The sequence below is a fragment of the Bos mutus genome, chromosome 4 (assembly GCF_027580195.1).
Source record: "Bos mutus isolate GX-2022 chromosome 4, NWIPB_WYAK_1.1, whole genome shotgun sequence".
Classification (NCBI taxonomy): Eukaryota; Metazoa; Chordata; class Mammalia; order Artiodactyla; family Bovidae; genus Bos; species Bos mutus.
This window is the reverse complement of record NC_091620.1, coordinates 75,748,208-75,775,498: the sequence shown is the minus strand read 5'-3', so window position 1 is coordinate 75,775,498 and position 27,291 is coordinate 75,748,208. Positions and strand designations below refer to the sequence as shown.

At 36.4% G+C, this 27,291-nt stretch overlaps 1 protein-coding gene across 5 annotated transcripts in view; it reads right to left on the bottom strand.

Annotated features, from left to right (window-relative positions):
• Nucleotides 1-27,291, bottom strand: part of PHTF2 (putative homeodomain transcription factor 2) — a 136,941-nt gene that overhangs the window by 35,537 nt on the left and 74,113 nt on the right. For all 5 annotated transcript variants that reach the window (XM_070369685.1, XM_070369686.1, XM_070369682.1 and 2 more), the window contains 5 exons: nt 22,077-22,133; nt 15,737-15,806; nt 15,012-15,170; nt 11,385-11,550; nt 10,311-10,475 (listed from right to left, as the gene is read on the bottom strand). In XM_070369685.1, the coding sequence (XP_070225786.1) occupies nt 10,311-10,475; nt 11,385-11,550; nt 15,012-15,170; nt 15,737-15,806; nt 22,077-22,133 (617 nt within the window). The remainder of the gene's footprint in view (nt 1-10,310; nt 10,476-11,384; nt 11,551-15,011; nt 15,171-15,736; nt 15,807-22,076; nt 22,134-27,291) is intronic.

Below are 27,291 nucleotides of genomic sequence, written 5' to 3'. Positions count from 1 at the left end.
ATCCATGGCTTATATCTAGACAAAGAAATAAATATAAATGTAAAAGGACACACACACACACACTTTCTAGCTCTTTCCACTGAGAAGGCTCCAGGGTGGCAACACTACAACAGCAATGAGTATATCCAGCATTCAGAGCTTAGTTTCCACACATTACTCTCCTTGAAGAAGCAGTTCATTCCAAGCCTGAGGAAGAGAAAGTACAAGTTGAACCTGGAAACATTTTGTTGTACCAAAAAGTAAGGAAGGGTTCAGAAAACAACAAGGACATCCCCAAAAGAAAAGAAATTGCTCTAAGGTATCCCCTGGCCAAACTGAAGCCAATCTAATCATCCAAATAAAAAATGACAATAACAAATTGAAAAAATAAAAATCCCTAAGTAAATAATTAAGGGAAAGCTCTTCCTTAAAGTGAATGCCAAATAATAAATGTAGAGGGAAATGATGTAGTTAGAAAAATTACCATTTGGCAACTACCATAATTCAAGCAAGAATCATCAATGGATGCTAAAACTAGAAAGTGAAGGTAGGATGAGAAACAGGTCATTTTTACAGTTAATGTATCTCTACACAGGATATCTGTTGACCACAAAGGAAAAGTATAAAAATTTACAGTGGAGAAATTTAGCTGCTGCTGCTACTGCTAAGTCGCTTCAGTCGTGTCCGGCTCTGTGCGACCCCAGAGATGGCAGCCCACCAGGTTCCACCGTCCCTGGGATTCTCCAGGCAAGACCACTGGAGTGAGCTGCCACTTCCTTCTCCAGAAATTTAGCAGACGCTATCTTAATCAAGTGATTCATATAAATATCACTAGTGAGGAACAAATCTGCGCTGTTTGCCACCTGATAGTACACAATGATATTCCTACCAAAAATGCACAACTGGGTTTAAATATGAAGAAATATCACACAACTAACTCTGTGGTGTGCTGCTAAATGTAGAACAATCAGCTATTCAGGTGTAAAAAGTCCTTGTCTGTAGTGTTTTCTGATTTCCATGGTGTAGATAATCCTACCATGACCAATTTCAAGTACCAACTGATGATGCTGAAGACAGCATAGGGAAGAGATACACACGGAGCTCCCATGAGTCACCTGGAACTAGACGCAGAAAACCACTGACACAAACCCACATTAAGGGACATTCTACTAAGTGACTGCCCTGTATCGTCCCAACTGTGAAAAACACGAAACTGCAGGAAAGACTGAAGCCTGTCCCAGAGTGAAGGAGATGAAAAAGACATGACCCCTGAGTGTGGCATATAATCCCAGATTAGATCCTTTTGCTGTAAAAGACATTAATAGGGACAGTTAACAGATTGAACAGGGTCTCTGGGTGAAAAATATATGGGAGTTCTTTGCACTGTTCTCTCAACTTTTCTGTTAAACAACAATTGTTAAAATTGTTTCAAAGTAAAACTATACATTTTTAAAAGTACAAACTGATTACTTTAGATTTTAACATAGGAGAAATGCAGGAAGGAATAAATTCAAAAAAACATGTAGGTTAAAGAAGGTCAAAAATGTAAGTTAAAGAGGTTAAACCTCCAGGCAAGGTTTAATTTTACCACTGATTGCTGTATCATTGATATTGTCATTAATAGCTGAAAGTAAGAACTTCACAGAGTAATAATTTCTCAAAATGATCACAGATTACCAAGACTCAGATTTTAAGGAATTCCTCCCATTTCTTTACAAGAGAGAATAAAACTGTTAGAGATACAGTGGGAGTGACATTCAGTTTTAAAAAATAGATAACTGTGAAATTCTACTTAGAATATATTTTTTAAAGTGAAGTTTAAAAAGGGAAAAAAAGTTTTAAAGGGAAGTTAAGGCAACTTTAAAATGTTAAAAAATAACATGTTAAAAAATAAACTGAAGGGAGTTAAATATCATTTTGATTTTCTTCCTTTTTCTTTTTTTGGGGGGATCATTTAATAGAATTTCCTCTTTTACAGGAGATAACCAAAAACAAAAAGCAAGGTAGAAAGAAGCTACTTAGGAATTAAAACAGTATAGAAAGAAATGGTGCTTTTTACTATTAAAAGGCAATGCCAAAGAATGCTCAAACTACCGCACAATTGCACTCATCTCACATGCTAGTCAAGTAATGCTCAAAATTCTTCAAGCTAGGCTTCAGCAATACATGAACCGTGAACTTCCTGATGTTCAAGCTGGTTTTAGAAAAGGCAGAGGAACCAGAGATCAAATTGCCAACATCCACTGGATCATGGAAAAAGCAAGAGAGTCCCAGAAAAACATCTATTTCTGCTTTATTGACTATGCCAAAGCCTTTGACTGTGTGGATCACAATAAACTGTGGAAAATTCTGAAAGAGATGAGAACACCAGACCAGCTGACCTGCCTCTTGAGAAACCTGTATGCAGGTCAGGAAGCAACAGTTAGAACTGGACATGGAACAACAGACTGGTTCCAAATTGGAAAAGGAGTACGTCAGGCTGTATACTGTCACCCTGCTCATTTAACTTATATGCAGAGTGCATCATGAGAAACGCTGGACTGGAAGAAGCACAAGCTGGAATCAAGATTACCGGGAGAAGTATCAATAACCTCAGATATGCAGATGATACCACCCTTATGGCAGAAAGTGAAGAGGAACTCAAAAGCCTCTTGATGAAAGTGAAAGAGGAGAGTGAAAAAGTTGGCTTAAAGCTCAGCATTTAGAAAACAAAGATCATGGCATCTGGTCTAATCACTTCATGGGAAATAGATGGGGAAACAGTGGAAACAGTGTCAGACTTTATTATTTTGGGCTCCAAAATCACTGCAGATGGTGACTGCAGCCATGAAATTAAAAGATGCTTACTCTTTGGAAGGAAAGTTATGACCAACCTAGATAGCATATTCAAAAGCAGAGACATTACTTTGCCAACAAAGGTCCGTCTAGTCAAGGCTATGGTTTTTCCAGTGGTCATGTATGGATGTGAGAGTTGGACTGTGAAGAAAACTGAGCGACGAAGAATTGATGCTTTTGAACTGTGGTGTTAGAGAAGACTCTTGAGAGTCCCGTGGACTGCAAAGAGGTCCAAACAGTCCATCCTAAAGGAGATCGGCCCTGGGATTTCTTTGGAAGGAATGTTGCTAAAACTGAAACTCCAGTACTTTGGCCACCTCATGCGAAGAGTTGACTCATTGGAAAAGACCCCGATGGTGGGAGGGATTGGGGGCAGGAGGAAAAGGGGACGACAGAGGATGAGATGGCTGGATGGCATCACCGACTCAATGGACGTGAGTCTGAGTGAACTCTGGGAGTTGGTGATGGACAGGGAAGCCTGGCGTGCTGTGATTCATGGGGTCGGAAAGAGTTGGACACGACTGAGCGACTGAACTGAACTGAACTGAACAAGAAGATCTTACCTTTTGATAGCTACATTTAATGCATATAATACAGTCACCTAATAAAACCAGAGTTAACAATGGGCAGTGATAAGCAGTATCTTAAAAAAGGGAGATATACAAGTCTATACCGATTTTACTTACTCCACAATAGAAGTGGTATTTCTTGCATTTGGCCTTTTCTTACTGAAGTATTGTTGATATACAATATTATTTTAGCTTCAGCTGTAACAACATAGTGGTTCAGCATTTATACATTGCAGAATTGGATTTTGAACAAAAAGCATTTGCAATGACAGAATGTCCAATTTCATTGCCATGGTCATGGCTTATAAAGGGACTAATAACTAATAAACACTTTTGGAAGGCACGACCTGTGTAATACTTTCTTTGAAATATCATGCTTGATGTTCAAAAGAGGTTACTCTATGTCAAAAATATCTTAGGAGGACATGACTTTAATTGCCTTAGTTCCTCTGTGAGAAACATTGGGAGACAATTTGGTTCTTTTCTGAAAAAAATTTAAGTAAATTTTGTACATGTCCATGTACAATCTACACCATAAATAAATGATGAAATTAAATTTTTTCACATAAAAACTTTGGCCAAAAAGTTAACAACTTTTAAAGAACTACTTAGCTTATGAAATATCCAATCTACTATACCAAACATGAAAATTAGTGTGTTTCTACATTAAAAAACCTAGTCAGGTTATCAAGAACACTCAGAATATTCTGTACTGCTATGGAAAAAAATGTTGGAAGTATTTTTTTGGTGCTCTCAAAACTGTTCAGAGGTATATAAACTGAGCCAACTGAAGATCATGCTTTCGATAGTAAAGGACATTAGACATGATAGGGAAAAAGTTAACAGCAGCAGGTAACTCTACTCTAGAATACAGTATGAAATTTCTGGTTCTGCTCTCATCTGCACATGGTTAGGAATCAAGGGGGAGAGAAAGTTATAGAAACAAAATGCATAAAATCTCAGATATAAGAAAATGACACAGGGGCCTTATACAACCATCACTGCTATCTGGATCTATGACTACACCTTGATTACATGCTAACATACCCCTTTCAAAGACTCTGGGGACCCTATGTTTCTCTAGGTATCCTCTATCACAAATAAGTTTGAGAGGTGTGCCAAATTATTTATAGTACCTGTAATCTTTCTAGGATCAATCCAACCCTAAAATACAGTGACGCTAGCAAATTTAATAAGTTATCTAGTTGTGTCCGTAAGATAGTCTTAAAAATCTGGAAGAAGCCAGAATACACTGGCTTTTACATGGTCTTCATCCTTATCTGTGAAACACATGCAACAAAGCTTCACCTAGTCGACAGCTTAAATAACTGAATTTTAAACTACAGTCAGTAAAAGCCAAGTTTTAATCCCTGTATCTAAAGTTTCTGGCGGGACTGTATACTACTTACACTATGCAATATACTCCACTATGTGAAGAAAATCAATTTACTAAACCTTTAATATTCAATTTGGTATTAAAAAGAGTAAATATGGAAGCTAAACAGAACAGAACACTTCAAGGTAGGTCAGTTACGCAGAGGAGTTAACATGAAACCTGATTTTATTCTGCTGTCTCTAAATTACCAATTCAATTTATATAATTACTTTTTTTACTCAAAAGCATAATTCCAAATGCTTTTAATGATTTTGTGACAGACAAATGAGTTCTTAAAGGACATGAAAGAGAACTTAGGAACTATCTGAATTTTGAAACAGGTACCGTGCTGAAAAGATGTACAATCTAGATGCAATTTTTCATATTTACTCTTTCTATAATTAAGCTAATTTAAGATTATAACTAACTGATATTAAAGTGCTAAGTCCTTAGAAAATATGACTGATTTGTGTATCTTTTCTAATTGATATTTTGTCTGGTTCAGTTTTCTCAGGTTTACAGAATTCCTTTACAATAATTCCCATTTCTTCTCAAATGAGAAATATTATGCCTTACTTTAAAAAGTTTTACCTTGAAAATGAAATATACTTAGAAATGACATTAATAGTAGTTCCTACGGAGCTGACTGTGACTCAGATCATGAACTCCTTATTGCCAAATTCAGAATTAAATTGGAGAAAGTAGGGAAAACCACTAGACCATTCAGGTATGACCTAAATCAAATCCCTTATGATTATACAGTGGAAGTGAGAAATAGATTTAAGGGACTAGATCTGATACACAGAGTGCCTGATGAACTATGGACGGAAGTTCGTGACACTGTACAGGAGACAGGGATCAAGACCATCCCCATGGAAAAGAAATGCAAAAATGAAAAATGGCTCTCTGAAGGGGCCTTGCAAATAGCTGTGAAAAGAAGAGAAGCAAAAAGCAAAGAAGAAAAGGAAAGATATTCCCATTAGAATGCAGAGTTCTAAAGAATAGCAAGGAGAGATAAGAAAGCCTTCCTCAGTGATCAATGCAAAGAAATAGAGGAAAATAACAGAATGGGAAAGACTAGAAATCTCTTCAAGAAAATTAGATACACGAAGGGAACATTTCATGCAAAGATGGGCTTGATAAAGGACAGAAATGGTATGGATCTAACAGAAGCAGAAGATATTAAGAAGAGGTGGCAAGAATACACAGGAGAACTGTACAAAAAAGAGCTTCACGACCCAGATAATCACGATGGTGTGATCACTCACCTAGAGCCAGACATCCTGGAATGTGAAGTCAAGTGGGCCTTAGAAAGCATCACTACGAACAAAGTTAGTGGAGGTGATGGAATTCCAGTTGAGCTATTTCAAATCCTGAAAGATGATGCTGTGAAAGTGCTGCACTCTATATGCCAGCAAATTTGGAAAACTCAGCAGTGGCCACAGGACTGGAAAAGGTCAGTTGTCATTCCAATCCCGAAGAAAGGCAATGCCAAAGAATGCTCAAACTACCGCACAATTGCACTCATCTCACATGCTAGTCAAGTAATGCTCAAAATTCTCCAAGCCAGGCTTCAAAAACACATGAAACATGAGCTTCCAGATGGTCAAGCTGGTTTTAGAAAAGGCAGAGGAACCAGAGATCAAATTGCCAACATCCACTGGACCATGGAAAAAGCGAGAGAGTTCCAGAAAAACATCTATTTCTGCTTTATTGACTGTGCCAAAGCCTTTGACTATGTGGATCACAATAAACTGGAAAATTCTGAAAGAGATGAGAATACCAGACCAGCTGACCTGCCTCTTGAGAAACCTGTATGCAGGTCAGGAAGCAACAGTTAGAACTGGACATGGAACAACTGGTTCCAAATACGAAAAGGAGTACATCAAGGCTGTATATTGTCACCCTGCTTATTTAACTTATATGCAGAGTACATCATGAGAAATGCTGGGCTGGAAGAAGCACAAGCTGGAATCAAGATTGCCGGGAGAAGTATGAATAACCTCAGATATGCAGATGACACCACCCTTATGGCAGAAAGTGAAGAGGAACTCAAAAGCCTCTTGATGAAAGTGAAAGAGGAGAGTGAAAAAGTTGGCTTAAAGCTCAACATTCAGAAAACGAAGATCATGGCATCTGGTCCCATCACTTCATGGGAAATAGATGGGGAAACAGTGGAAACAGTGTCAGACTTTATTTTTTTGGGCTCCAAAATCACTGCAGATGGTGACTGCAGCCATGAAATTAAAAGATGCTTACTCTTTGGAAGGAAAGTTATGACCAACCTAGATAGCATATTCAAAAGCAGAGACATTACTTTGCCAACAAAGGTCCGTCTAGTCAAGGCTATGGTTTTTCCAGTGGTCATGTATGGATGTGAGGGCCGGCCTGTGAAGAAAGCTGAGTGCCAAAGAATTGATGCTTTTGAACTGTGGTGTTGGAGAAGACTCTTGAGAGTCCCTTGGAGTGCAAGGAGATCCAACCAGTCCATCCTAAAGGAGATCAGTCCTAGACGTTCACTGGAAGGAATGATGCTGAAGCTGAAACTCCAGTACTTCGGCCACCTCATGCGAAGAGTTGACTCATTGGAAAAGACCCTGATGGTGGGAGAGGATGGGGGCAGGAGCAGAAGAGGACGACAGAGGATGAGATGGCTGGATGGCATCACCGACTCGATGGACATGAATTTGGGTGAACTCCGGGAGTTGGTAATGGACAGGGAGGCCTGGCGTACTGCGATTCACGGGGTCGCAAAGATTTGACACGACTGAGCGACTGAACTGAACATAAATACAGGGTATTAAAAATACAGTTTTCATTGTACCCTCCAGAAAACCATCAACTCACCAAACACAAAGCTTAGATATTTGTGTGATTATGCATTTATTCTTCCACCAGTTATGCTAATTCAACTTGTTATCACCGGAAACAATTTTAAGTCTCGGTTGGTATTTCAGTTTAAGCACTCTGTGTCTTATCAAAGCCTGAAAGACCAAGACACCATCAGGATTCCAGAACTCAGTTTAGAACTTTTGAAATTAACATTTTTCTTAAGATCTTTTTATACCCAGTATTTAAAACAGTCTCATTCATATGCTGGCAAACTATCCCAAACCAGACAGTTCAAAACAGTGCTTCTTTAGAAAGTTAGATTACAGTTGTCATGATTAAAGAGAATAAATCCAAAGGGATTTAGCCATCATAATATCAATAACTAGGAGTCAAAGTCATGGTACAGCCCCAAAAGATCAGAAAATTAAAGTCTGGAACTCATTTGACTAGAGAAACAAGGCAGAATTCTAAAGGCAGGAGGATTCTGAATACTACATAATAATACAACACCAGTTTCAAATGAGCAAAACATCTAAATGATCCCGTCAAAGTAAAACGTATCTACTATGCCATTGATACTTGCTTACAGAAAGTCCTGAGAAACATTTAAAAACTTGATTCTGCAGTGATAAGACTATCATATTTTCACTGTCAGAAATTAAGAGATATTTATTTATATTCATAAAATTCTCCAAGCTAGGCTTCAAAAATACATGAATGAGAACTTCCAGATGTTCAAGCTAGATGTAGAAAAGGCAGAGGAACCAGAGATCAAACTGCCAACATCATGAAGAAAGCAAGAGTTCCAGAAAAACATCTGCTTCAGTGACTATGCTAAAGCCTTTGATTATGTGGATCACAATAAACTGTGGAAAATTCTTAAGGGGATGGGAATTACCTTACCTGCCTCCTGAGAAGCCTGTATGCGGATCAAGAAGCAACAAGACATGCAACAACAGACTGGTTTCAAATTGGGAAAGGAGTACATCAAGGCTGTGTATTGTCATCCTGGTTATTTAACTTATATGTAGAGTACATCATGGGAAATTTCAGGCTGGCTGAAGCACAAGCTGGAATCAAGACTGCCGGAAGAAATATTAATAACCTCAAATATGCAGATGATACCACCTTTATGACAGAAAACGAAGAAAAACTAAAGAGCCTCTAGATGAAATTGAAAGAGAATGAAAAAGCTTCTTAAAACTCAACATTCAGAAAACTAAGATCATGGCATCCAGTCCCATCACTTTATGGCATACGGGGAAACAATGGAAACAATGACAGACTTTATTTCTGGGGGCTTCAAAATCACATCACTGCAGATGGTGACTGCTGTCATGAAATGAAAAGACATTTGCTCCTTGGAAGAAAAGCTATGACCAACTTAGACAGCATATTCAAAAATAGAGACATTACTTTACCAACAAAAGTCCATACAGTCAAAGCTATGGTTTTTCCAGTAGTCATGTATGAATGTGTGAGTTGGATTATAAAGAAGCCTAACTGCTGAACAATTGATGCTTTTGAACTGTGGTATTGGAGAAGACTTTTGAGAGTCTTTTGAACTGCAAGGAGATCCAACTAGCCAATACTAAAAGAAATCAATCCTGAACATTCACTGGAAGGACTGATGCTGAAGCTCCAATACTTTCACCACCTGATGCAAAGAGCTGACTCATTAGAAAAGACCTTGATGCTGGGAAAGATTGAAGGCAGGAGGAGAAGGGGACGACAGAGGATGAGATGGTTGGATGGCATCACTGACTCGATGGACATGAGTGAGTAAGCTCCGGGAGTTGGTGATGGACAGGGAAGCCTGGCATGCTATAGTACATGGGGTGGCAAAGAATCAGACAACTGAGCAACTGAAGTGAACTGATATAAAATATGTATTTTCTAGAAGACTAAGTGGTTGAAAAGTCAGAGAATCAACTTAATGCCACATTACTGCAAATTATTAAAATTTGTGAAAATTTCTCCCCAAATTACTATCAATAAGAATACGCCCAGGATATAACTGGTTAATTATATAATTAATTATATGCACTATAATTATATAGTGCATGATAAACTTTATCATAAGAACACAATCACATTTGATAAAACAATGATACTAGCAGAGAAGTTACCAGAAGTGACTGAAAATAAGTTACCTGCAGTATCCCTTTTCTTGACTTATTAACTTGGCAATTTTCATCAGTTTTTATTATGGCACAAACTAAGTAAAAAACCCAAACTACAAAAAACAGAATCTTGTATTATAGTATATATTTTATTCTTTCAAGTAACAATACGTATACCTATATGTTTTATTTCAGATAATTTTATGTAATTGAGGCAAATTTTTTAAAAATGTCATACAACTCACATGGTATATTAACAAAGCCAATTTGTCCTACAGTGCTGATGAAGATTAAATAAGCAATTTAATAGAAATAAAATAGTACTTGAGAAATCACAAAAGAAACTAAGATAAATACTAAATATACTTTGATAGTATATTTTCATTCTCATACAGATGTATTTATACATATATATATCTCAGAGTGAATTTTATGGTCTCTATTTTTTCCATTATATACAGCTTTATAATTTATAAAAATAAAATCCACACTAGGACTATCATATTCAAAATCATTAGTACTCATTAATTAAGACTGTAGTACCAAAAAAGGGACAGTGCATTTCTAAGCCATAGAAAGTCTTGAATAAATACAAACCCTGATAAAAAGAATGCAGCATGCCAGAGATCTCTGAAGACAGCGCCAACACTGTAAGAGGTGCTTGTACCGTGGCTCTGAACTGCTCCCTCCTGTGTGTTATCTGTGGTACTAGAACCATCTCCTTCCCTATGTACTTCCAAATGGGCTGCTTTTCTTAATTTCCTTCATTAGAAGAGATTAACAGTGGAAGGTAACTTTAAAATTTAATAACCACTTTCTCGACAGTACATTTAAAACTTTGGAAAACATAAACACAGGAACTTGAATACACAGTAAAACTCAGGCTGATGCATAAAAGTTATGCCAAATATTAAGTACATATTCAAGACCAGTTTCTATAAATGTTAAGTTATTGTTTCTTGCTCATACTGACAAGTCAGTGGACACTAGGTTGTAAGGATAGCACTAGGCAGATTATTTACAGAAGTACCCCTTCCCTATTGGAATGCCACTTATTTGCAGATGAAGAAGAAAATTTAAATTGGAGAGATTTATAATCTATCTGTTCAGCAGTGCTACTTATCTAATTAGGTATTATTTATTTTTTAAATAAACAGCTTAAATCAATATTCCAAAACAGCAAATGTCACAATCTCTTAGCAACAATATTCAAAAGAGAAATTGTTCCCAAAGACCCTTAAAACAGAATTTCATTGTGCTAAGTGGCCAGTAAGACTTGCTATGCTTACTTCATCAAAGGGCAATATTAAACAGCTTCAAATGACATATAATAAATGGAATTTAGCTAAAAAATTTCCTTGACTTTGTTTTTGCCAAAGCATCTTTTAAGCACAAGGTTCTGTAATAGTGGAAATTATTAGCAATTCCAACTAACATATATTCCCTACAGTGATATCACATGCCTCAGCAATGAGCTTCAAGAAAGAAACCAAAAACGAACAGGTATGGGGTCTCAAAATGGCTCTGGAGCAAATAAAAGAAACTAAATTATTCAATAGCTGATTCTGACTGAAGCTCACTGTTTCAAGATAACATTTCATTCAAGTCAAGAACAATACTGGATTCCAATTACAGAAATCTACAAAAAGATCACTTTTAAACAGACAGTACCTTCTTCTTTTACCCCCTGTGCTTAGGGGAGGTTTGGGTGTTCTCGTTGAAACAATCTGGCAGTGCACAGTTCCTAGGAGCAGCATCAGCCATATTGGCTCAGTCACTTCCGTCAGAGGTATGCTATGTGGGCTAGAAGCGGAACAGAATAATACTATTGCGGCAACTACAAAAAGGGAAAGAAAAGACATTTAATTATAGATCTGATAGTCATGTCCTCAAAACTTTAAAAAAAAACTTTAAAAACTGTTCTAACATTGTTCTTTGCCAGATTATTTTTCTAAATTTAAATGAGTATAAAAGTTACTTCAGACAAGCTCTTCAAGACTTCTTTGCCCCTGGCTAATCAGGCCATTCAGAAATAAACTCTTGGAACTAAGTAACAGCCAATGTGGCCTCTAAAGTCACACCTTAGCACTGCAATGAAAACTAGATACATATAAATCTAAAGGCATTCATTCCTGGTAAGATGACAGACACACCCTCCTTAAAGCAAAAGGGGGACATATAAAGAAATAATTAAAACCCCTGTAATGAACTGAATTGTGCCCTCCACCCTCATTCCGTATGTTAAAGTCCTGACCCCCAACATGATCATCTTAACAGATAGGGTCTATATGATGTAATGAAGGCTGAATAAAATCATAAGGGTAGGACCTTAATCCAAAAGGACCAGTGCTCCTATAAGAGCTAGAGGTACCAGAAATCTCTTTCAGCACATGCACAGAATAAAGGCCATGTGAGGATACTGCAAGAAGGTAGCCATCTACAAGACAGGAAAAGAAACCTCTGACAGACACCAATCCTAACCGCACCTTGATCTTAGACTTCCAGCTGCCATAACCATGAGAATACAAATGTCTGTTGTTTAAGCCACTCAGTCTGTAGTATTTTATTATAGCAGCCTGAGCAGACTAACAGAATATCTATGACACATAAAAAAAGACATGTCAACTGGAGAGGTATGAAGGAATTCTAACACCTAATTCTCAAAAGTTAACTAACTCACAGAATAAGTAGTGGACTAAGTAAATAAAAGGGGAAAGGGCTACACAGGCAAAAAGAGTTACCTCCAAAACATACAGGTTACCAAAAAAGGCACAGAATGTTTAAGAAACAGCACAGAACCAGTTTAGTTTGGTTAAAGTTGAGAAATTTAAGAGACTGACTGAAAAACTGGCTCTTTATCTTGAAAGCAAAGATAATTAAGATTTAGAACTTGAGTGGCTGGTTTAGATTTGTAATGTAAAAGGTAAATGTGTGTGTGTGTATGTTTAGTCACTAAGTCGTGTCTGACTCTTTTGTAACCCCATGGACTGTAGCCCCCAGGCTCCTCTGTCCATGGGACTTCCCAGGCAAGAATACTGGAGTGGATTGCCATTTCTTTCTCCAGGGGATCTTCCTGACCCAGAGATCAAATCCATGTCCCCTGAAAGGCAGGTGGATTCTTTATCACCAAGCCACCAGGGAAGCCCAAAAGGTAAATGGACAGAAAGTAAAAGACACAAGAGCTCTTGGCAGTGATCCAGGAGAGAAATGACATAAGCAATAAGTAGGATGAAGCTGAAAATACATAGTTGAGATATTTAAAAGGCATGTGACTGAAGTGAAAAACTGTAGCTATGTAAAACCCAGTCTGACTACACACAATTCTTTCTACTCTTCAGGACAAGAAGGTGGGAGAATGAGGACATAATTCAGAGCACTATACTCTGCTCAGTATGCAAAGAGGCAGAAGCACAGGGGTTTCTAAAGGCACTCAGATTGCTGAGGGTTTGTCTTATCATGGCTTTGTCACTGGCTGTGTGACTTGAAACAGGTTAAGGCACTTTTCAAACTAAGCTTTACCACGGAAGACGTCAGTGGCCATCACTTATAAACACTAATAACGTTAAACTTTGGTTTGGAACTGAAAAATATCTGGTTTTCATGCTTAATCTAAGCTATGCTCCCTATTTAATTTAGGCAAGCCAATATGTGAATTTCAGCCACAATATACGACCTTCTAATTACACTGGAAACTTGTTTGTCCTCAAATACAATAAAGCAATAATATCAAAAAAGTACAAGGCACAGTAGTTACAATGAATGGTACTGATTAATTATTACTCTAATAAGCAATTGCAATTTCTGACCACTTTAGAATAAAGTGTTCTCCTCTAGGTAAACTAGAAAACATTGCAGGATAACTTCAAGTTCACTCCCTCTTAAGTATATAAGATATATATATACATACGCTAAGTCGCCTCAGTCGTGCCCGACTCTGTGCGATCCCATAGACGGCAGCCCACCAGGCTCCCCCATTCCTGGGATTCTCCAGGCAATAACACTGGAGTGGGTTGCCATTTCCTTCTCCAATGCATGAAAGTGAAAAGTGAAAGTGAAGTTGCTCAGTCGTGTCCAACTCTTGGCGACCCCATGGACTGCAGCCTACCAGGCTCCTCCATCCATGGGATTTTCCAGGCAAGAGTACTGGAGTGGGGTGCCATTGCCTTATCCATACACAAGCTTAAATAACCTAAATAAGTCTTTTGTTTTTATTGTTTTCATTTACTTAAAAGATATCTTTTAATTAGTGTTTTTTGATAGAAAGAAAGTGAAAGTCACTCGGTCATGTCCAACTCTTTGCGACCCCATGGACTGTACAATCCATGGAGTTCTCCAGGCCAGAATACTGGAGTGGGTAGGCTTTCCGTTCTTCAGGGGATCTTCCCAACCCAGGGATCAAACCCAAGTCTCCCACATTGCAAGCGGATTCTTTACCAGCTGAGCCATGAGGGAAGCCCCTTAGGAATACAATTGTGTTTAAAAATATATATATAAGATACTAAAAACATTAACAAGGTATCAACCAAATTAAAATTTTTGCTTTGTCAGAGTGATAAGAAATGTGAGCAATTTCTTCTTTTAGGCTGTAAATGCTCTAGAGTGTTGTGCGTTTTGCACTGTATACTGCTGCTGTGACTGTGCACTGGAACACTGCTGTGCTGGGATGCAACATTACAGAGCTGTGAAGCATGTGGTTCTGAAGTCAGACTGCTTAGACTTGAACCTGGACCGCCACACTTGCTGAGTATGTAACTTTGGACCTGCAGGTCCTTCAGGTCCCATTGTCTATAGGCTAGGCATACTAATAGTACCCATGCTTCACTGGATGGTTGTATTAAATGAGCATCTGTAACAAGCTCTTAGACATGGTACACAGAATTTTAGCCCAGAAAGAGAACAGTCTCAGAAAACAGTGGTTAAGGGAAAAAAAAAGAATACTGCTGAGAAAGGAAGAATGAACCCTAAGGCTTCATAAAAAAAGACTCGTGTGTCCATATATGTAGGGGTACATTTGGAAGAGATTTTGTAATTTTTAAAAATCCTCTCAATTTGTATTTTTCTTTAGCAATCCACACATTCAAATTATCATAAAATTATTTTGGAAAATAACTACTTTGCTTTCTTAAACATTTTTAATCCCAAACTATTTGTGTCTTATTAAATGAAGCATCACAATAAATTTTTTTCCATACTCAGTAGCAGTATATTTTAAAAATAACAAAGCCTTAGTAATCCTAACCAAAAAAAAAAAAATGCTGAAAGTTAAAAGCAAAATGCATTTCCTTCATTTAGTTGTACCTTGAAGAAGATAAAGGACTAGAAGCCAGAAAAAGATGACTTTTGATGTTACTTGTAACCACCACCGGAAGAAAAAGGGAAAAAATACAACTCGAACAATTCCCTTTCTAGTTAAAGAAGTCCACGGACTTTCGGGTTTTGCCTTAGCAAATGCAGACCCTAAGAAAAGTAATGCAAAATGAAAGACAACATTTATTATTTCTTAATTTCCTTAAAGAAAAAAATTTAAACATCTGAAGAACAATACAACATATTATTTCTTTTGTACTATGGGTGTCAACTGTCCAATTGTGGGTAGTAAACATTTAAAAAAAAAATCACATATGCCTTTATATTGACTCAGGTACTTTGAAAAGAACTATTTTTAACTGAAATAACAGCAAAATTTCTCCTACATATTTTATAAATACAAGACAGTTTTCAAATGTCAGTTTCAGTTAGGAATTAAAAATACCACTTTAATGTTTATAACAAGCTTCATAGTCTGCTAAGCAAATATGAGCTGCTTTTCCGTTACACTTATTAATTGGAATGATTTTTAGTGAGAGAAAAGACTAGTCAATGGTATTTAAAGGTCTCCACGCTCTTTTTTAATACTACTTCTAACTTCATTTAGCCTCACATTGCTTTTATTCCTGCAAACATATACATCTAACCCATTTTGAACTCTGTTGCTTCGAGGACAGTTCCTAATTTCATTAAATATTTGGTTATTCAAGACTCACCTCTTACAAGATCAACATCTATGAGGTCTGGTTTCACATGGGCTGTTTTCTTTGGTTTATTCCTTAACCCCTATAACATATTAAAAGTAGTATTGATAAGAGAGTAGATCTTTAAAGTTCTTATCACAAGAAAAAAAATACGTAAGTATGTATGGGGATAATTACTTAAACTAGACTTAACTATGGGATCATTTCTCAATATATAAAAATATCGAATTACTATGTTTTACACCTGAAACTAATATGTTATATGTCGATTTTAACTCAGCAAAAAAGTAGTATTGAAATTCAACACATGTACATTTTTAATACCCAAAATCAATGCCTACAGATTTCGATTAAGAAGAAAAACTTTAATAGACAAAAACTAACACATATATTTGTGACAAACGGAACACAACAGTAGTGTAATAAATTTTATTATTTCCAAAAGAATAACTTTAGGGATGTATGTAACACATGGGGTCTGTTTATTACTAAAAGCGTAATTTTAAAACAAAGACTATCACCACCAATTTAGATGTACAGCCTGAGATGGTCCAGGAGACCGAGGTGGCCCTTGTTTTGCACAGGAAAGTGCTGAAGCTGGCTGGGAGAACAGTGGCCCTAAAGGGCCTTTAAGGTGTGATGCTGGAGGCAATGCTGAAGGAAGCAGTGGTCACAGAGCTGAGGACAGACAGCAATGCAGACTTCTTAGCAGATGCCAACATGTAGGGTGAGACCAGAGAGGACGATGCACATCTCAGGGTTGCTACTGTCTTCACATGCCAACCACTAACCAGACCACAATGCCACCTTATCACCTCATAACTTAGATGCCATGCCCCAGAGGAGGAGGAAGGAGAAAGCAGAAATCATGAAATCAATTAGTTTCAACTTGGAATTATTGAACTAAGATTAAGTTTCTGCATCAGTGTACTGAGTTAGAGTAGGAGTAGAGATCAAAATTGATGAAAAAAAAACTATCAAAAAATAAATTATGCTTTATAACTTAAGACTAGGATGTTAAGAATTGGAGGAGCCCAGGCTAAACTCCTTGGAATCCAAGTGCTGAGAGATGACCTAGTGTTTCAAAGATTTGTTTATTGTTCCTTCAATTAACCAAGTACCTATAAAGTAAATCCTTTGTTTAGTCCTAATCTAAGTAATAATGACCCCTTAAAATAAAAATTTAATCAAGTAACATTTTTATCTGAAACAGAGAATAGGACATTTGAGCTCAAAATTAACTGAGATGTTTAAACCAAAAATGTACCCTGAAATCAAGATGCAATTAACCTCGGAACTCCTTCAAATAGTCTGTCCGTGTGAAGATGCAAACTACCCACAGATACAAAAACAAAAGAAAGAAAGGGTCAGAGTTGAAGACACAGCCATGATCATCTTACATGTAGTCAATACTGATATTCATAGAGTCCATACCTGCAAGCTCACCTATATGGTAAAATTAATTTGTCCCTAAAATCAATATTTGCTGTGATCTTGCGGTCATTTGCAGACATACACAGTGAGAGTGGCAAACAATTTGAGTCACTCAATGTTCACATTCCCAGCTGAGATCAAACAAGGCATCACTCTGCCTTCTTGTTTAGCTCTCTTGTTTCAGTTCCTTTTCACAATCTATTCAGCGTCAAATCTTTTGCTTTCTGTTGGTAATGTTGTGTTGAAATGGTCACTGAGATAGTGCTGACAGGTGATCTAGCGTCCCTAAGTGCATGAAGGCTGTGACGTGGCTCACTGAGAAAATGTGTTAGATAAGCTCTGTTCAGGCATGAGATGTTTCCTGTTAGTTCAGTGTTAATGAATCAACACCATATATTAAATAAGATGTCATTTAAACAAGGTTTTATATTGATTAGCTGACAACTGTTGTGACTAGGGGCTTGCAGGAACTTAATTCTGTATTCCTCCTAAGAACAACAGTCAGTATTCACTAAATCAGCATTCACGGTGAGCTGAAAGAACATTAACTACTGTACATCACAAAAAACAACTATCTGTATGTCATTTCCCACTTTAATGTCATGACAGTGTCATTCATAGGCTGTAAATCACTCCCAATATTTTGCAAATTGGAAAGGTAAACTAGTAAAACATATTTAAACAAAAAATTCACTGATCAAACATTATTTAAATTTGGCATGAAGTTTATTATGCTATTTTACCTTCATTAGTGCCAATAAATTTGAAAACAATAACATATTTTCATTTACTTATATCTTTCATAAACTGCTTTTCTAGCACTTTGAAAATAACCTTACTGCTAATGTTTATAACAAATCTGAAGCCTAATTTACTGCTGTATACCTAAACTTTACCTCAAGACTGTTTTAAGAACTTCAAGTCCTTATAAGAGAAATAGTAAAGTATTTTGATTTATGCAATTATGTTGTTTTCAACATGCTTATTTTACTTGGCCTTTTAAATGTGATTAATTTCTTATATTTTATTAAAACATTTTGAACTATCATACACTGTAAAGTCATAGCATAATTTTGAGCTACAAAGTGAAATCATAGCATTGTAAAGTCACAGCACAGTCGACAATACCCTTCAAGGTAGCCTATCAGTATTTAAAGGGTTTAAAAAAAAGGATATAGAAAATTATTATTGATAAATCTTCTAACATTAGTGACTTTATTCACAAAAACAAAAGATATTAGTACCAAGGTCATTTATAACATGTGATTCTAATTAAGTAGATATTTTAAGTCGGACAACTTTAAATTGGTTTTGAGTAAACTACACTTACACAAAACAGCATAGCTTTCAGTACTAAAAAAAATTATGAGCCTTCAAGAAGTTTAAGTGAACAAACAAAAAATGAAAACTAACTTAGTTTTAGCAAGATTTTTTAAACTACTGGTTTAACCAGAAAGTAGAAATAAGTACTATGAATACAATTGCCAAGAATTCAAATAATATATTCTTTATTGAATATATATTATTGAAATATATACTAACCACAGTTTTACTTTCTGGAAATCCTATTTAGTTTCCCCCATCCCTTTAATGACTTGAAACAACAGAGTTTGTTTTGTTGAAACTTTACAACGCTAGTGGGTACTAAAACAGGGAAATTCCATATTTACTTTTAAATTTGGGTCAAGGGGAACAGAAAACTATAGTTTTCAGTTATAATTCCTAAAACGTTTAAGAAAAAAATAACTTGCAATTTACAAGAGACTTTACACTTTAGCAGTATCAGCTAGGGTCTTTATACAAAAACAATTTTCAAGAAATATATTTTCATGGTTTCCTTTAATTGTTGCTCACTGCTTTGACAGATAATAAAAGAACTAATTATATAAAAGGACAAAGTCAATACATTTGTAACGGTATTCTCTAAACACAACAGGTACAGTGTTTTTGTTTTTTTAATCAAGTATCAACATTAATACACCAGTTACACAACTTCTCTACCTTCCATAGAATAAATAACAAAATTATTTTACACTATAAATAGCTTACTTTCAATAGAACATTTAATAAGAATGGAATGTGCTTTGAGGCTTGTCAACAAATTGAGCCTTTTAATGCAAAATAACAAAAGTAAGTTTTAATTCTTCAGTTACTATTTCAAAGTATTATCTTTAAAAGGAAGACATATTTCAGAAACAAGTTATAAGTCTTAGCCTTCCCTAAGTTCATCCTGCCAGCACACCAAGTACCAACTGATATAATCCTCCCTTACTTTAGCTTCTATTTAGGCATTAAAATAGATCTATTAAAAATGAGGAGATTACATAAGTAAAATAGTAATTTGTCATGAGCACTTAAAGCTAAAAAACTGCACATAGACAGACAGATTTGGGGAGGGGAGTTAATTTCAAAAACATCCAAGTGTGCCAACCGGTAACACAATTTCTTAAGGTAGTTAACATTTCCTGCCCAACAAGTTAAAGACTGTCAAAGAGCATTTTAAAGCATCTTAGTAGACCTCTCTGCTAATATTTTTGACTATTCCACCTCTTCGTAACATTCTCAGACTATTGTTTCGTGATCTCTCATTTCTCTTTCCTCCTTCACTTACATCTCTCTTTTTTTTTTAATAAACCTATCTGTTAAATCTTGTTTCCCAATGTTTTGTTCTCAGCTTTTTTCTCTCATCATTCAATGTAAAAATCCACTGAGTCCTATGGCCGTATCTGTATAATGTGTACCATATATAATCTACATAACACCCAGGCACACAACTTAGCGACTGAACAACAAAAAACCACCCACACATAGGTAGCTCAGCTGGCAATGCAGGAGACCCCGGTTTGATTCCTGGGCCGGGAAGATCCGGTGGAGAAGGGATAGGATACCCACTCCAGTATTCTTGGGCTTCCCTGGTGGTTCAGCTGGTAAAGAATCAATCTGAAATGCAGGAAACATGGGTTTGATCCCTGGGTTGGGAAGATCCTCTGCAGAAGGGAAAGGCTACCCACTCCAGTATTCTGGCCTGAAGAATTCCAAGGACCATTCCATGGGGTCACAAAGGGTCAGACACAACTGAGACACTTTCACTTTCATACATATACACGTGGAGAATCTGCCTGCAATGTGAGAGATCCGGTTTGATCCCTGGGTCGGAAAGATTCCCTGAAGAAGGATATGGCAACTCACTCCAGTATTCTGGCCTGGAGAATTCTATGAACAGATGACTTAGGTGGGCTACAGTCCATGAGGTCACAAAGAGTTGGACACAACTGAACGACTTAACACACAGGTACATACATATACATATATACAGACATACATACTTTATATACTGAGGACTCCCCAATCTCTCTGCCAAGTACCCTGAATACTTCTAAAACAGAATTATGTATCTGCTCCTCTTCTAATATTTCCCACCATACTTAGTGCTGCCTTAGTGAAGTTGTTGAAATAGAAATCTAACCAGATAACCTTTTCTGCTTAAAATTCTTTCATGTCTCTTCCGTTGTTTTCTAGATTATGTCTAGACTCTTGGGTAAAGCAGTTAAGCCTCTTCAAGATCTGACTTCATTTTCCTTTCTTGTTTTTCTCCACATCACTCTAATTGCCTTCTTCCATCCAACCTATTACCCATCAGGTTCCTTGAGGATTCCTCAGTCAGTCATGCTCCTTCCATCCTGTTTATTTTCATAAGCTCTTCATTCTGTCTGGAATGTTTTCCTCATTCTCACTAATGTGTGTCAAACTCAACTCATGAGTCACTTCGTCTGTGAATCTTTCCTAAACTCACTAGCAGTGCTTCTCAAATTTGTACCCTAACAGAGAACTATACATCCCTCTCTCAACTGAATCTATCTCGTTTGTAATCATGTATCTCGTCTACATAATTATAGTATACTTTATCTTTTTTGTCCCCATGATTTAATCCTAATGATTTAATGATTTAATCCTAATGATTTAATCCTAATCAAGACATAGCAAGTGCTCACTGCAACTTTGTTGACTGTATTAACTCTTCATGACAACAGTTCAAAGATTAAAACTAACAAATGGTAGAGTCTTGCTCTTTATTCTAGATGACTAAGTTTGTCTAAACACTAGATTTTTTTTTGACAGATTTTTAAGCAAATATAGACACGGGTTTTCAATTTAATGTAAACTTTTTGTACAAAATATAAAGCAACTAAAGTATCATTCTTTGGGCCAATATTAAGTTTAGCTCGTGCAGGAAAACACTGATTAGTATCATCTATGCAAATGAAAAATATAAATCTTATTACTGAAAAGGTGTGACTGCTGAGAAACAAAACAAATTTAGTTAAAAAATAGTTTTCATGCTAGCAAGGTAGCCTATGAGGATATCTTATCACTGTAAATGATTACATGTTCAAGAAGAAATTGCGAACTATAGAAACATTTTAATTAATGTTTTATTTTCCTAAATTCTTTCCAAAAATGACCAACTTTTCAGCGACTCTGTTTGCGTCCAAGTCATTGTTAGTAGCACCAAAAAGCAGATCTCGATTAAGCAGAGCAACGTTTGCACAGTATCACTCAGGCTGGAAAAATCCTGAAACACTTACCAGTTTAATAAACTGTACAGAGCAATGACAGCATCAAAAGGGAGGAAAAGTAAACTAGAAGTATAAGGTGACAAGTGAAAGGGGAAAAAAGCTGACAAAAAATAATCATTAGAAATTAAATTAAAACAAAACAGAAAGATGCTAAAGATCCCAAAAAGAAAAATCAGAGGTGAAGACACATGAATATACCATCATAAAAGACTTTACTTTGTTATATACAAGTGTGGACAGAATGAGTACTATTAATTTGTACCTTAAAAGGTCTGCAGAAAGATATTAAATTAACTATGGTTAATAATCAATTTATAGAATATACAAAATAAACTCGTTACCTTGATTTCTCTTTGTTCAACAGATTTTTCCCATATTTGTTGATCATATGCTCCAATCTATAAAAATAAAATAAAAACAGTACTACATTAAATGATCATTATTGGAGCCCATCCAACAAGTACAACTCTGTTGAATTACAAGCAACAAGTTGTCCATTCAACACAGATTAGACCCAGCTCTGTCTCATACTTCTGTACCAGTGCTGTATGGCAGTGGTTCTCAAAGAAAGCTTGTAGGACCAGCAGTTTTAGCACCATCTCAAAACTTGATAGAAATGCCAACTGTCTTCACCTCAGAATTACTGAATCAGAAATACGGATTTCATACTCAACAATCTGTTTTTAAAATCCCTCTAGATGATTTTGATACACTACTAAAGTTTATAAGCCTAGGGCAATGACCCTAGGCAATCTTTTATTTTAAACTAACATAATTGTTAAAGCCCTGGTACATTCAAGAAAAAACTCTTTATGGAGTTATTTTTAAAGAAAAAATATCAATATTATACAGAAGTAAAAATTGATAAGCAGGTAGACCACAATTATCCACTTAGATTAAGGTTTAAGTTGAAAAATAAAGTCAGAAAAGCAACTGAAGACACAGAGAAAGCATCAAGAAGTAGAATTCCTTGTAGCTTGTGCCTATTACTCTTACATGCTGGAAAGTTCTCTGAATACACCTTTATTTGGGCAGGATGAACAAACCATTCTTACTGTTCCTAACCAAGTTCTTTTCTCTTGCCTCCTATTATCTCCAATTTCCACTCAATTTCCTATATTCAAGAGGACACTGAAATGGGTCAAAAGCCTATAGTTTAAGAGTTTTCATTATGAGCATTAATTGAAAATTAGAATTCTGAGAAATTAAAATTACTTCAGATAATTACAATTTAGAGACTGGAGACAGTGACCAGAGACAGGCAAAGACATGAGTAAATTCAAGAAAGTATTTTCTGACTTAAAAGATCTTTCTACCCACAAATCCTCTTTTCTACCCATTCTTTTTAAAATCTCATTTCAAGAAACAACAAATTGATAAGCTGATAATATTTTAAAGATAGACATAAAGGAGGTTAAAAAAATATTAAATCATTTTTTAAAGGTGTGACTTTTACAAAGCCTTTTTAAAGATGTACATGCTTTTACACATTTTCTAGCAGAGAGAAAGAAATGCCCAGACATCCAGTCAGTACCTGGGGCTGTTCTGTAAGTACCCTTCATTTCTGTTATTCTCTCTTACATGTTAATCTTATTTATTCTAATTTCTCTGTTCCTTGAAATACTGTTCTTTTTCATCACTTTCCTGTGACTTGTTTCTTATTTTAAAAACCACTTTATGATATACTAATACCCTGCAAATTAAAATCCTTTAACATGTAGACCAAGTCACACATACTTAACCGAAACTGCCATCAGTCTCTATAAAGCATGATTATTAGGTCCTAGATAAGCAATAACCGAATGGCTAGTCCTAATGGTAGTGCTGAACTGAGATGACTGGCTTCCCCTTACTCTCTTAAATTCTGAATTCAATCAATCATCTTTCTTAAAATTATAAAGGTAAGTATCAGAATATAGATTCCATAGGAGTAATTCTGCTCTAACATGATAATTCAGAATGACTGGGCTAATTCAATCAACATTTGTTTTTTTTAAATATGTAACTATTTCAGTGCACTGCATACTCTTCAGTGAAACAATAACCAAAACCAATAAATAGTAGGTTTTGTTGTTATTGTTTAGTAGCTAGTGAGTAAGTGCTGAAAGTCGTTCAGTAGTGTCTGACTCTTTGCAACCCCATGGATTGTATGCAGCCTGTCAGGCTCCTCTATCCATGGAGTTCTCCAGGCAAGAATACTGGAGTGGGTAGCCGTTCCCTTTTTCAGGGGATCTTCCCAACCCAAGGATCAAACCCAGGTCACCCACACTGCAGGCGGATTCTTTACCATCTGAGCCACCAGGGAAACCCTAGTAGCTAAGTCACATAAAACTCTTTTGTACTATATACCATGACCCACCAGGCTCCTCTGCCCATGGGATTTCCCAGACACAGGTACCAATATGTTTAATAATTATTTTGGCAGTATTTTGTTTACAGGTACAAAACAATGCACTAGGCTCTCTTTAAAAAGAACTGTGGTGGTTTTTGTTTTCTGTTTTTTAAAGTAATTAATTTATTGGCTGTGCCATGCAGCATAAGAGATCTTAGTTCCCTGACTAGGGATGGATGTTAGTTCCCTGCAATGGACGCATGGAGTCTGACCATGCTTAACTTGATCACGAGGGGATCCAAGTGTTTTTATTTCAAGATGACTCAAGAATATGGGCATGGGAATATATACCCCACGGTTCTAAAGTCAGGGAAAATAATGCATGTACAACAGACCAACTCAAAAAAGCATGCCAGTACAACCACAGTACGCTACTAAACAGCTTCATATTTTAAAGGTGTAGAAAGTCTAATAAACCTTGCAGAAGCAGTGGTTAAAAGTGGAAAAGTTTTTTGAAGGCTGAAACTCTTGCAAACAGCAGAATGGTGATGCAGAATATTGCTATAAAAATATAAAAAAGAAAATGATGGCTTGTTTTACTGGGTAATCAACTTTTCTTCAAAGATTTCATGGATGAGAGGAGGCACAACTTTTGCTATAACAGAACACCTTGTGGGATCTTTTTTGTTGTTTTAAACCAGGTTTAAGTGTCATTTTCAATTACAAGCATTTAAATTTCTCTAAAGTGGAAACATCAGTTCTCTTTTGTTTAGTTTTCATTTTGTTTTGAAAATAATACCAGAGCAGACCCTTTAGTTACATAAACAGACTGCCTCATTTATTGAAGAAAACTACGAGATAGGAGCCTTTAAAGCTAACCACAGGTGTTTCAGGAAATGCTCAGGGTTCTGCTTAGTAATATATAATGCCATTAACAAACTACCCTTACATATGAATTCAGGCTTAACTGTCTCTGAAAACTGCATCCTGGGATATGTGTATAGGACCTCAGAAGCATCATGAAACCAGGGTGGTGGCAGGGCACTAGAAGGGACAAGAAAGGAATTCAGAAGGGAAGACTCCTTTCTGACCTAAAGCCTCACTTTATTCCACCCTGAAATCTGGCAAGATAGAAGATTGGAACACATGCGGCTGGGGTCAAGCTTTTCCCTTAAAAGAAACATAATCTACGGTCAATCGTAACAGACCAAAAAGAGAAGTGAAACAAACTGAAGAGAAGAACGAACTTCTCAAGACTTAAGGTCATAGATCAAGAATAATTTGCAGAGCTGTGTACAAAAAAAAAAAAAAAAAAACTTGACAAGTTTTCCAAAGGTTACATGCTATTTCTAACTCATACATACTACACAGACTTGACTAAATCACCTAACCTTGATAGCTGTTTCTCTTGTGTATTTATTTCTTCTACAAAAAATTAAATGTCAAGGTCAAGTTCCAATACAGTTCTGTGAAAAATCAGGAAGACAATAACTACATTACATTTTAATACCATACAAAATATTAACAGAAGTTCAGTAGTAACACATGTCTAACAGAGATGGCATTTTAATCAGATAATATGTTCTTTAACTGAGAAATATGTAATATTTTGGCCACTTTCAAATTTTAGCTACCTCCTAACTGCCTAACTGCTCTCCCCTGACCTACAAGATGCCTCCACTGTTTGGGTGTTTAGAAAAGCACCTAACATTCTGTAGGAACAAAAGGATATATAGGCAAATAATGTTTTACTGGTAGACAAATACCTACATAATTAACGTATGAGTAGTTCCATGATTTTGACCATATTCTCCATGTGATGTTGTGCTTTAAGGAGGGAAAAACATTGCTTCTATTGTATTATAAGAGAGGACACAAATTCTGATTAACATTTGATGTGCAGCCAACAGTTTTATACATGTTAAGAAAGTAACATTCATTCTCTGGTGCCTGGCTACAAAAAGCAAATTTTATTAATGCTCTGATTATTACTCCCACAGATGCCCCGAACACCTTAAGCCTCTGCTGCTGCTGCTGCTAAGTCACTTCAGTCGTGTCCGACTCTGTGCGACCCCATAGACGGCAGCCCACCAGGCTCCCCCGTCCCTGGGATTCTCCAGGCAAGAACACTGGAGTGGGTTGCCATTTCCTTCTCCAGTGCATGAAAGTGAAAAGTGAAAGTGAAGTCGCTCAGTCATGTCTGACTCTTGGCGACCATATGGACTGCAGCCCACCAGGCTCCTCCATCCATGGGATTTTCCAGGCAAGAGTACTGGAGTGGGGTGCCATCGCCTTCTCCGCCTTAAGCCTCTAGTGTAATCTTATCCAACCAGAGCTAATCAGCAGTCAGCCTTTTTCACCAGGTCCCAGAAGACCAAACATTTTGCCCTCTATAGATGCATTCTGTATCTTCAACAAGAGGTCTTTTAATCTTATATGGATCATTTACAATACTCCCCATAATGACAGCAAGCATAATTCTAAATTTTCTCCTCACAGGCTTTAATTCCTACTCAGAACATAACACTCCTGGAAGCACTTTTAATCAATTATTTCAACTGCATCTAAGCCGTATGATGCAAATGTTAAGATTGGTTTAAAAAAACAATTAAAAAATAAAGAAAATATTCGAGGGACCAGTGTCCTGAAAGTGGTTAAAAAAATAATTTAAAGGAAAAAAGGAGAAAAGAAATTGAGATATTATAATTTAGTAGTATCAAGCACACTAAAATTGAACTAACTGCTTTATGACATTCTGAAGACCTACTTATAAAAGGCAAATGGATGGAGCTAATTAACTACATTAAACATGTATATAAATATATAGAGAGAGCAGACATTTCAAAAAGATATATTAAAACCATTAATAGTATCTCTGGAAAGTACAGAAAAGAACAGCACTTTTACTTTCTGCTTTATATTCACTGATACTGTATCACTTTTTCTCCCTACAATGGATATGTGCTATTTTTATAAAGCAGGAGTCTAACACAGGTCTAGTGAACCACAAAGTAATTTGAATTGGTTATCTAAGAAACTAATACGTTTCTGTCAATGAATATTATCTTTGCAAGGAATCATCTACCTCTTCTTGTAATCATTCTAGTTTTTATTTTTCTATATACTGAGACAAAATAGGGAAGAGAAATAGAGGGGTGGGACAAGGAGAGGGAGAGGTGGGAGGGACAGTCAGGAATGGAGGGGAATGAGAGGAAAGAATTGGT